The 11,456-nt window shown below is 57.7% G+C and overlaps 1 protein-coding gene across 1 annotated transcript; it reads left to right on the forward strand.

Moving 5' to 3' along the window:
- Nucleotides 1–308: 308 nt before the first annotated feature.
- Nucleotides 309–11,043, forward strand: RACGAP1 (Rac GTPase activating protein 1). Its single transcript, XM_054397107.1, has 17 exons — nucleotides 309–328; nucleotides 790–878; nucleotides 1,684–1,886; nucleotides 2,618–2,754; nucleotides 3,437–3,506; nucleotides 3,711–3,764; nucleotides 4,482–4,559; nucleotides 4,695–4,812; nucleotides 4,982–5,112; nucleotides 5,981–6,145; nucleotides 8,140–8,235; nucleotides 8,594–8,792; nucleotides 9,237–9,342; nucleotides 9,544–9,676; nucleotides 9,792–9,927; nucleotides 10,226–10,334; nucleotides 10,965–11,043. The coding sequence occupies exons 1-17, from the start codon at nucleotides 309–311 to the stop codon at nucleotides 11,041–11,043; spliced, it is 1,923 nt and encodes a 640-aa protein (XP_054253082.1).
- The last annotated feature ends 413 nt before the right edge of the window (nucleotides 11,044–11,456 follow it).

An 11,456-nucleotide genomic window follows, 5' to 3' on the forward strand; every position in this document is an offset into this window, starting at 1 on the left:
TGTGTGTCTGTAGGGCATCTAAGTCCCAACAGAGTGCTTGAAAGTTTTCCAGTGTGGCCTCCTCTGAGTGGAGCTGGTGCCATACCTCACCTGGCACCTCTCCCAACCGTGTCTGCACCTACTCCCTGGCACTAATTCATTAGTTGAGGCTGCCCTGTGTGGCCCAGCAAGTGAAGTAATTTCTGTGCTGCTGAGCTGGAGACTTTCCTCTTCATTGCTTCTTTTTATGCCCTTGTTGCTCTGTTTGAGGAAAATCTGCTGACTCTCTGAAATCAAACAGCTCCTTGCAGCAGGCGCTGGAAGTTAAAATGCAGCAAAATTTAGAACTGTATTAAAATTCCCCACGAGGTTGCTCCTATTTTTATCTTACAAAGCTGTGAGAACTTGCAGATTGTTAGTGTCCTGTAGAGTACAAAATTCTTGGTTGTCAGGGCCTGAGCTGTGTTCTGCAGCCTTCCTGGAGGAGACTGGGTTGGGATCCCTCATCTCATCTTGGATTCTGAGCCTTTGTAGTGTACTGGAAAGCATTTAAAGCAGTAAAGAGGGAGCTGGGCTGCTTCTCTCTAGCTGTAAACCGTAGAGGGATGAGGATCTTGACTCTTTGCAGCAAGATTTAGATGCATTTATCTCCCCAAAACACAATTCCTAATGTAACTTGCTTTGTGTAGCTTCTAAAACTTCCCTTTAAATTTATAAATGGTTGATTCTGAAGCCCTTTTTCTTTGGGTTTTGGGTTTGGAGGTGGGCAGAGAGGGCTGGGCTGTTTCTTTAGCTCTGGTTTCTTGGCAGGAAGATGGAGACAGCTGTGCTGAACCTGTGGGGTCTGTATGACCAGCTTGTGCACCAGGCTGAAGTTCTGAGTGAAGGCAATGAGGCTCGTAAGTTCTGCTCCTCAGGAGGGCTGTGCTGCCTTGGGGCATCAACCAGCCATGGCCTGGGCTCATGCCCAGCAGTGTGGGCAGCAGGGGCAGGGAGAGGCTTCTATCCCTCTGCTGTGCTATGCTGAGACACCCCCCCACCAACCCCTGCAGTGCTGGGGCAGCTCTGGAGTCCTCAGCACAGCAGAGACAAGGACCTGGTGGAGCAGGCCCAGAGGAGGCCACAGCAATGCTGGCAGAGCTGGGAGCCCTCTGCTGTGAGGCCAGGCTGAGAGAGTTGGGCTTGGGCAGCCTGGGGAAGAGAGCAGGCTCCAGGGAGACCTGGTGGCCTTTCAGTGCTTCAAGGGCATGATCAGAAAGCTGGGGAGAGACTTTTGACTGAGACCTCTAGGGCAGGGGTTTTAAACTGGAAGAGGGTGGGTTTAGATGGGACCTCAAGCAGAAATGCTCTACCTTGAGGGTGGTGAGACCCTGGTCCAGGCGGCCTGCAGAGGTGGGAGCTGCCTCATCCCTGGTTGCCTCAGGTCAGGTTGTCTGAGGCTCTGAGCCACCTGCTATGGTTGCAGATGTCCCTCCTGACTACAGAGGGGTTGGAGTAGATGACCTTTCAAGGTTCCTTCCAACCTAAAGCATTCTGTGGTGGGTTCTCACCTTCTTGGCCTGCAGCCCTGCAGCATCTCCTGAAGCTATCTGGTTTGGCTGTGTTGGCCGAGAGGTGGCTTCCCCTCTCTCGGGGTGGGGAGCAGGTTCTTACCTAGTGTCAGGGACAGGAGGGCAGCTGAAGGCGTGCTTGTCTTCTTCCCAGAGTTCATTCAGCTGGCAAAGAACTTCGAGGAATGTCGTCAGAAGTGGCAGCGAATGGATCACGACCTGGGCAGGTCCCAGGATCTCCTCCGGAAAACCGAGGCCGAGCGCAGCGCCTTGGAGGTGAAGCTGAAGCACGCCCGCAACCAGGTGGATGTGGAGATCAAACGCAGGCAGAAGGCTGAGAGGGACTGTGAGAAGCTGGTGAGTGCTCCCTCTGCCACCAGAGTTACCCCTTTGGGAACCTGGGGACAAGGGGATGAAGCTGTGCTGAGGACTGGCACTCCAGACCTTTTCCCTGGGGAAAACAAACCCAAGGAGAAATTGCTCCCTGCTGTGTTGGGCTGGAAAGAGGCAACTGCTGCAGGAGCTGGGGCTCCTCTGCTGTGAGGGTAGGCTGATGGAGCTGGGGTTCTTCAGCCTAGAGAAGAGAAGACTCTGGGAGGAGGAACTTAGAGCAGCCTTCCAATACCTGTAGGGGCTACAGGAAGGCTGCAGAAGGACTTTTCATGAGGGTGTCTAGAGACAGGCGAAGGGGGAATGGTTTGAAGCTGAGGAAGAGCAGGGTTAGACTGGAGCTGAGGAAGAAGCTCTTCAGGATGAGGGTGATGAGACTCTGGCACAGGCTGCCCAGGGAGGTTTTGGCTGCCTCCTGCCTGGGGTGTTTGAGGCCAGGCTGGGTGAGGCCTTGAGCAGCTGAGTCTGGCTGAGAGGTGTCCCTGGGCATGGCAGGAGGTTGGAGCAGATGAGCTCTGAGGTCCCTTCCAACCTGAGCTATCCTGTTATGATTCCCTGCCTGCTGTTGGGGCTGAGCTGCCATTCTCTGTCAGAGCAGGGGCTGTGTTCTGAGAGCACAGCTGTGGTGTCTGGACCACTGGAGATTGCTTCATACCATAACTCAGCACAGTTCATCCAGCTCCTGATCTTCTTTCCAGGAGCGGCAGATCCAATTGATTCGGGAGCTGCTCATGTGTGATGGCTCTGGGAGCATTCAGCTGAACGAGGAGCAGAAGTCTGCCCTGGCCTTTCTCAACAGGCCACAGACTTCTCTTGGAGGTGCAGGCAACAGCAGGTAGGGAAAAGAGGCTTTTTGGCTGAGCACCACAAGTGTCACAATCACAAAACTGCTGGGGTTGGAAAAGCTCTGGGAGGTCATTGAGTCCACCCAGCAGCCACCACCAAACCATGGCCACAGGTTTCTTGAACACCTCCAGGGATGGGGACTCCACCACCTCCCTGTGGTGGTGGGCAGCCTGTTCCAATGCCTAACCACTCCTAATCTGGAGATTGTTGTTCATGTCCAACCTAACTTTCCCCTGGCACAGTTTCAGGGCCATCTTCTCTTGTTCTATCACCTGAGACTAGGGAGAGCAGACCAACCCCCACCTCACTCCTACCTCCTTTCAGGGAGTTGCAGAGAGCCAGAAGGTCTTCCTCAGCCTTATTCTCTCAGCTGCTCCTCTCCAGACCTTTCCCCAGCTTCATTGCCCTTGTCTGGACCTGCTCCAGACCCTCAATGTCCTTCTGGGAGTGAGGAGCCCAAAACTGACCCCAGGATTCGAGCTGGGGCCTCACCAGTGCAGGAGAGGCCTCAACTCAATCCAGCCCTGTGCCTCTGTGACACATTCTGCACCCCCATCAGCAGCCTGTTCCTTTAACTCCACTTGCAAATGCAGCTGTTGGCAGGCAGGCAGCTTGCTCTGAACCATGACTGCCAAGCTGAGCCCAGTTTCTCCGTGGTTTTTGCTCTTTAGGCTCTCAACAATAGATGAATCTGGCTCAATCCTGTCAGATATCAGCTTTGACAAGACTGATGACTCACTGGTAATGTGACTCCAAGCTCCAGAGTTCTCCTCTGCTGTAAAACCTTTGGGCTGTGGGATAGTTTCTGGAGACCTCTTGGGTTTAGCTGACTGGTGTTAGACTGGTTGAGCTGGTTTGCCTTTCTCTTGGTTAAAAAGCTCAGGAAGGGCCTGACCAGAGGCTGGTTGTGATTTCCACTGAGCTGAGCACTGTTGTCTCCTCCAGGACTGGGATTCCTCCATGGTGAAAGCTGTGAGGCTGAAAAGGAGAGAGAAGAGGGTATGTTGGATCCTTCCCCTTCAAACAGCTTCCCTTGTCAGCTTCAGCTGACACAGTGTCACCATCTGTCACCTCCCTGCCACCTCTAGTGGTGGCCAAGCTACTAAATGACAATCAGACCTCAGCTGGATGTGCTGCTGCTGTAACTGAGACCTGCTGTGGGGAGGGAGACAGAGTAACTCCTGATATTGTGAGTTCAGTGGCTGCAGGGGAGCTCTGGTAGGGCCTGGAGCTTGCAGGAGTGCACTTGAAGGTTACTAACAGCTTCCAGGTTTGGGAAGAATCCTCTAGGAAGTGAGAATTTTCCTGTTCTGTCACAGAGCCTTTGCTGGTTCTGTCCTGGTGGTGTGTGGTGGGGACAGGAGGCACAGGACAGCCTGGAATCCTCCCTAGCAGAGCTGGGACCAGTCTGGGTCTTGCTTAGTTGTCCTTTTGTGTGTGTGTTTTGGTTTGGCTCCTGTTCTTCCTCCTTTCTTCATCTGAATTGGGTTGTAGACCTGCCTAGGGAAGCTACTTGAGAGAGCAAGACCTTGAGGCCTCCTGGGATACTTCATGGCAACTTCAAGGTTGCTGTGAAGAACAGGGCCCCTGGAAGAGCTTCCTGGTCTGTGGTGTGTGCAGGCACTTGCTGAGTGCTGGTTAGGCTGAGCTCCAGGTGTGGCTCCCAGGATACCTGCCCGTGCCCATGCTGTGCCCACACCTCTGGTGTCTTTGCAGCGCTCCTCCAGGCAGTTCATTGAAGGTCCCCCAGGCCCAGAGAAGAAGAGCAGAACAGTTGTCTCCACAGCAGACCAGGTATGGGCTTCCCTGTGGGGCTGTGTGCACTTAGGGCAGGAGGTCACATCACCTCCCTCTTTCCAGGGCCACCAAGCTGGAGAGTCTCCTGTCCTGTGGGGGCTGCTGGCGCTCACCACTTCCTTCTCCTTTCAGGGGAATGAATCCATCATAGCCAAGACCACTGTCATGGTCCCCAACGATGGGGGCCCAATTGAAGCAGTTTCTACTATCCAGACTGTGCCTGGCCCTCGGAGAAGCCGGAGGAAGAGTGGTAGTTGTCATGGCTCTGTCCTGCAGCAGCCTCTTGGCAGTCCAGAAGCTCTCCTGAAATGTTTACCTCCTCCCAGCACCTCCCCACAGCCTCTGCTTGACTGCTTTCAAAGCCAAGGTTGTGGAGGGCGATTCCGTTCAGTCAACTCTTGTCCTCTTCTGTCTTCCAGGCCCTTTCCAGCCTCTGAGCAGTGAGTTAAACATCTGCAGCCAACAGCTGGAATCCAAATGTGAGAGTGAGAGCTGTGGCACCCCCCAGCACAATGGGGGGGTGAGGCTGCACGACTTCGTGTCGAAGACGGTAGGTCCAGAGCTTGAGGGAAGGAGCAACTCCTTCCCTCCTGGGATGTGGGGATACCAAGCCCTTGAGAGGCTGCCAGCCACTTCCTGTCCAGGCATTATCAACTGTCCTGGCTACCTGCATGGGTCAGGGAACACCTTCTTCTCTGTGCCCATCCATCCAGTGGAAGGCATAGAATCATGGAATGCTTTGGAGCGGAGGAACCTTAAAGATCATCTGGTTCCAGTGCCCTTGTCATGGGCCTGCTGCAATAGCTTGCTCCTGGCCAGCCTAACTTTGGCCACCACTGCTCTGGAAAATCTGTTCCAGCATCTCAGCACCCTCATGGGGAAGAACTTCCTCCTAGTGTCAGTCTAAATGGAGCTTCTCCCAGTTTGAAGCCATCATTCCTCATCCTGTCACTCCTTGTCTTTGGAGCAAACGCCTCTCTGGTAGCCCCAGGAGGGGTTGGAGGAGGGTTGGAGCAGAGGGGCAGAATCCTTCTCTGTGCCTGCTCCCCACCTGCTGGGGATCAGCCCAGGGCAAGGCTGGGGCTGGGCTGGCAGTGCCCAGCTCATCTGCAGCTTTGCACCCCCAGCAGCCTCAAGCCCTTCTCCACAGGGCTGCTCTCCAGCCCTTCATCCCCCAGCCTGCATTTGTGCTTGGGGCTCCCCTGACCCAGGTGCAGGACCTTGCATTTGACTTTGATGAACTTGATGAGGTTGGCATTGCCCCTCTGGGTGGCATCTCCTCCCTCCAGCATGGCCATCACACACCCAGCTTGGCGTCCTGGGCCCTTCCCTACTGCCTGCTCATTTCAACTCCCCTATCACCTAGAGATGGTCCTTGGGGTCCCTTCCAACCTTGGCATCCGGGGGTTCTGTGCTAGGTTATCAAGCCAGAGTCCTGTGTGCCCTGTGGGAAGAGGGTGAAGTTCGGGAAGCTCGCTCTCAAGTGCCGAGACTGCCGCCTGGTGACTCACCCCGAGTGCCGCGAGCGCTGCCCCCTGCCCTGCATCCCCACCTTGGCAGCCACCCCTGTGCGCCCAGGAGAGGTGAGGGCAGCTCCAGGGGGCAAGGGGCAGGAGGTGCCTGGGCTCCACCAAATCCTTGTCCCGCAGAAGAGCTGCGGAACAAATCCCCAGCGAGCCTGCAGGGCTGGGGGCGATGGGGATGGGATGTGGGGAGTTGAGTTGGGAGGGGAGGCAGGGGGAGGGTTGATGTTGGGAGCTCCAGCCGGGGCTGGGGGGGGGGGGTTGATGTTGGGAGCTCCAGCCGGGGGGGGGGGGGGGGGTTGATGTTGGGAGCTCCAGCCGGGGGGGGGTGGGAGGGGGTTGATGTTGGGAGCTCCAGCCAGGGGGGGTGGGGGGGGGGGTTGATGTTGGGAGCTCCAGCCAGGGGGGGTGGGGGGGGGGGTTGATGTTGGGAGCTCCAGCCAGGGGGGGTGGGGGGGGGGGTTGATGTTGGGAGCTCCAGCCAGGGGGGGTGGGGGGGGGGGTTGATGTTGGGAGCTCCAGCCAGGGGGGGTGGGGGGGGGGTTGATGTTGGGAGCTCCAGCCAGGGGCGGGGGGGGGGGGGTTTGATGGTGGGAGCTCCAGCCAGGGGCGGGGGGGGGGGGTTTGATGGTGGGAGCTCCAGCCAGGGGCGGGGGGGGGGGGGTTTGATGGTGGGAGCTCCAGCCAGGGGGGGTGGGGGGGGGGGGTTGATGTTGGGAGCTCCAGCCAGGGGGGGTGGGGGGGGGGGGTTGATGTTGGGAGCTCCAGCCAGGGGCGGGGGGGGGGGGGTTTGATGGTGGGAGCTCCAGCCAGGGGCGGGGGGGGGGGGGTTTGATGGTGGGAGCTCCAGCCAGGGGCGGGGGGGGGGGGGTTTGATGGTGGGAGCTCCAGCCAGGGGGGGGGGGGGGGGGTTTGATGGTGGGAGCTCCAGCTGGGGCTGGGGGGGGGTTGATGGTGGGAGCTCCGGGCGGGGGGGGGGGGGGTGTTTTGATGGTGGGAGCTCTGGGCGGGGGGGGGGGGGGGTGTTTTGATGGTGGGAGCTCTGGGCGGGGGGGGGGGGGGGGGGGGGTGTTTTGATGGTGGGAGCTCTGGGCGGGGGGGGGGGGGGGGGGGTGTTTTGATGGTGGGAGCTCTGGGCGGGGGGGGGGGGGGGTGTTTTGATGGTGGGAGCTCTGGGCGGGGGGGGGGGGGGGGGGGGGGTGTTTTGATGGTGGGAGCTCCAGCCGGGGCTGGGGGGGGGGTTGATGGTGGGAGCTCCAGCCGGCGGGGGGGGGGGTGTTTTGATGGTGGGAGCTCCAGCCGGGGCTGAGGGGGGGGGTTTATGGTGGGAGCTCCAGCCGGCGGGGGGGGGGGTGTTTTGATGGTGGGAGCTCCAGCCGGGGCTGGGGGGGGGTTGATGGTGGGAGCTCCGGGCGGGGGGGGGGGGGGTGTTTTGATGGTGGGAGCTCCAGCCGGGGCTGGGGGGGGGGGGTTGATGGTGGGAGCTCCAGCCCGGGGCAGGGGGGGGGGTTGATGGTGGGAGCTCCAGCCCGGGGCAGGGGGGGGGGTTGATGTTGGGAGCTGCAGCCCGGGGCAGGGGGGGGGTTGATGTTGGGAGCTGCAGCCCGGGGCAGGGGGGGGGGTTGATGTTGGGAGCTGCAGCCCGGGGCAGGGGGGGGGTTGATGTTGGGAGCTGCAGCCCGGGGCAGGGGGGGGGTTGATGTTGGGAGCTCCAGCGGGGGGGGGGGGCGGGGTTGATGTTGGGAGCTCCAGCTGGGGGTGGGGGGGGGTTGATGTTGGGAGCTCCAGCGGGGGGGGGTTTGATGTTGGGAGCTCCAGCGGGGGGGGGGGGGGGGTTGATGTTGGGAGGGTGCTGAGGTGGGAAGAGGGCAGCTCTGGGTAGCAGATCCTGCAGCACTGTGCTGGTGGATGTGGTGCTGCTGCTCTTTGGGCTGATGAAGAAGTAGTAATGTTTTGTTTTTAAGGCTTCATCTCTTTCTGAACCCCTGAGAGGGCATTTTCCATGTCTTGAAGGCTGAGTATCTTTGGTTTTAATTTTCCTTTCTGCCTCTTAGGGGACCCTGATGGACTTTGTCCCTTCTACTCCTCCAATGATCCCTTCCATCCTAGTGCACTGTGTTAATGAGATTGAGCAGCGAGGGCTGCATGAGGTAAGAGCAGAGTGAGTGAGAAACCTACTGGTGGCTGTGGTGCTGGGGCCATGTTGCTAACCCAGCTGCTCCTGACTGTTGGTGTCTGGAAGGGTTAGGACTGGGTCCAGGCTTCAACATCTTCTACAAGAGGTTGTGGAGAGCTTCCACACCCCTCCTGGGCATTGTGCTGCTGGGCAAGCTGCTGTGGGTGCCCAAGCAGGGTGGGGTTGGGCTGGGGGAGCTCCAGAGGTCCCTTCCAGCCTCACTGTGCTGGGATTGGCTTGGTGCTGAGGTGTGGCTCGAGGGTGGGAGCAGCAGGTGGTCAGCTTTGCCCCTGCACCACTCTGCTGCCTCTGAGCATTGCTCTCTGTTCCAGACTGGCCTCTACAGAGTGTCTGGCTGTGACAAGACTGTGAGGGAACTCAAGGAGAAGTTCCTCAGGACGAAGAATGTTCCTCTGCTCAGCAAGGTGGATGACATCCATGCCATCTGTGGCCTTCTCAAGGACTTCCTGCGCAGCCTGAAAGAGCCTCTCCTGACCCACCGCTTGAACAAGGCTTTTATGGAAGCAGCAGGTGAGGAGCTGCTGAGTGCCAGCTCTGACCCTCCCTCTGCCCTTGCTGGGGACAGCTGTAGGGGTCCCACAAACTGGCAGTGCTCTGTGGAGCCCCTGTGCTTGCAGCTGGGTTGATGCTGCTCTGTAGCCTGCTAAGATCTCTTATGGGGTCCTGGTTTGGAAGAGGAAAGCACCAAGGTGGTGTAGGGTCTGGAGAACAGGGCTGATGAGGAGCAGCTGAGGAACCTGAGGTGGTTCATCCTGGAGAGAAGGAGGTTGTGGGGAGACCTCTTGGCTCTCTCCAACTCCAAGATCTCCCCAAGTTCTAGTGCTTGGGCAGGACACAATTTTTACAGTGGCATGGGAAGCTTTTGGCTTCCTTGTTTCTCCTGCTGTGAGGGGAATGTTCTAGTGGTGCCTCTGGGACCTCTTGCTGAGATCTGTACATTTTGCTTCCCCCCAGAAATCCCAGATGAGGACAACAGCATGGCTGCCATGTACCAAGCTGTTGGTGAACTTCCTCAGGCCAACAGGGACACCTTGGCTTTCCTCATGGTCCATCTGCAGAGGTATGGCTGGATGCAGGAGGTGACTCTGGAGAGGGGAGGGGGAGTTGGTGCAGGAGGGGCTGGTGGCCTCTGGTGCTTTCTCAGGCTCTTGTCACTGTGAGCATGGAGCCTGGGAAAAAAAACTGCTGCAGGGGGTGTGAGCTGGGAGCTGTTGAGTGGAAGGTGAAGAGCAGAAGCTCCATCCCCTTTCTTTGACCCCAGGGTAGCTCAGAGCCCAGATACCAAAATGGATGTTGCCAACCTGGCCAAGGTCTTTGGCCCTACCATCGTCGCCCATGCGGTGCCAGATCCTGACCCCATGACGCTCCTGCAGGACACCAAGAGGCAGCCCAAGGTGTGCCAAGGGCAGTGCTGGGAAGGGTGGAGATGTCCCATGGCAAGGCTTGGAATGGGCTGCTGGAGGGAGCTGAGGCCTGAGCTGGAGCTCAGCTGCTTGTGGCTGGCTGTAGGTTGTGGAGTGCCTTCTGCTGCTGCCTATGGACTACTGGAGCCAGCTGATGTTGGTGGAGCAGGAGAACCTGGACCCAGCACATGTGGCTGAGAGCACCAAGGCCTCCTCCTCCCCACGGACACCAGATGTCAAAGGTAGCCTCCTGGGGGCTAGGGATGATGTCCCTCCAGCAGAGCTGCTGCTGAACTGTTGGCTCAGCCATTCCTGCAGCTCTGGGGAGAGAAGCTTGCCCAGAACCTGTACCTGCTCTGCCAGGGGTGTTGGACTTGATGATCTCCAGGGATCCCTTCCAACCCCCCTGAGTCTGGGGCTCTGTGAGATCCTGGCTTTGTCTGCTGGCTTTGGCAGATGCCAGGGAATGTCTGATCTTCCTTGCATGGAACAAAGCCTTGAGCTGTCCTCCTGTTGCTCACTTGGCCTCTTTCCTTGCAGTGAGCATGCTGGGACCCCTCACCACCCCAGAGCATCAGCTCTCCAAGACCCCCTCCTCCAGCTCCCTGTCCCAGAGGGTCCGCTCCACCTTCAGCAGAACCACCCCCAAGTAAGTGCCCCACTGGGGGTTGTGCTGGAGGTGTTCAGATGAATGGAAGTGATGTTCAAGGAGGACTTAAGGGCCCAGAGGGGGCCATGAAGATGATCAGAGGGTTGGAGAAGCTAGGGAAGGACTTTTGACAAGGGCTGGGAGTGACAGGATGAGGGACAATGGATTGAAGCTGGAAGAGGGGAGACTGAGACTGGAGATGAGCAAGAAATTCCTGAGTGAGGCTGGGGAGGCTCTGGCACAGGCTGCCCAGGGAGGCTGTGGCTGCCCCTTCCCTGGGGGTGTTCAAGGCCAGGCTGGATGAGGCCTTGAGCAGCCTGGGCTGGTGGGAGGTGTCCCTGCCCAGGGCACTGGATGATCTTTAAGGTCCCTTCCAACCCAAACCATTCCATGAAACTATGAAATAGATTTCTGGGTTTTTGACTCAGTTCTGGAGTTCCTGCTCTTAATTAGTGCTGTGTTAATGATGGAAGCTGCATAATGGTTCATGAGCAGCACCTGCTGGGAAGGAGAGAAGCCCTTGGGGAGGTGGTGAGATATGGGTGCATGATCTCCAGGAGAGGTTGAATGGTCCTTCCTTCTCCATCCCCAACCTGATTTCTTTTTTTTTTTTTTTTTTCTCCATTTCAGATTTGGCAGCAAAGGGAAACCAACACCAACCCAGCTTGGGCACCAGGGCACCTTCTTTGCCTCTCCTTGGCTGAAGTGAGGTAGAGCTGATGCCCTCCTGGCAATTCCACATCATCCCCCAAGCCCAAGTCCTCTCCCCTGCTTCCAGCAGCTTCTTTAAGAGTTGGGGTTTTATTTTGTGGGTTGGTTTCTGTTAGTTTTGGAGGTGGTTTTTGTTTTATCTTTCAGCTCCATTCATTCTAGTCTGGATTGGATTTCAGGGGGCAGTGTTTTTATTACCTAAGGAACAAGTAGGATTTGTTTGTCTTGACAAGACAAAACCTGCTTGAGGGCCTCGCTCTCACCAGCCCCAGAGCCCAAGCTCATTGGGGTTGAAAGCTTTGCAGTCTCCTCCCCCAGCAGTGCCACCCTGATGGAATTTTGGCATCACCCAGCCTGGAATTCCTGACAGTGTGGTTGTGGAACCAATGTGCCTGAGGATGACGCTGTTGG

Source organism: Indicator indicator, chromosome 41 (genome assembly GCF_027791375.1).
Source record: "Indicator indicator isolate 239-I01 chromosome 41, UM_Iind_1.1, whole genome shotgun sequence".
In the NCBI taxonomy this organism is placed as follows: domain Eukaryota; kingdom Metazoa; phylum Chordata; class Aves; order Piciformes; family Indicatoridae; genus Indicator; species Indicator indicator.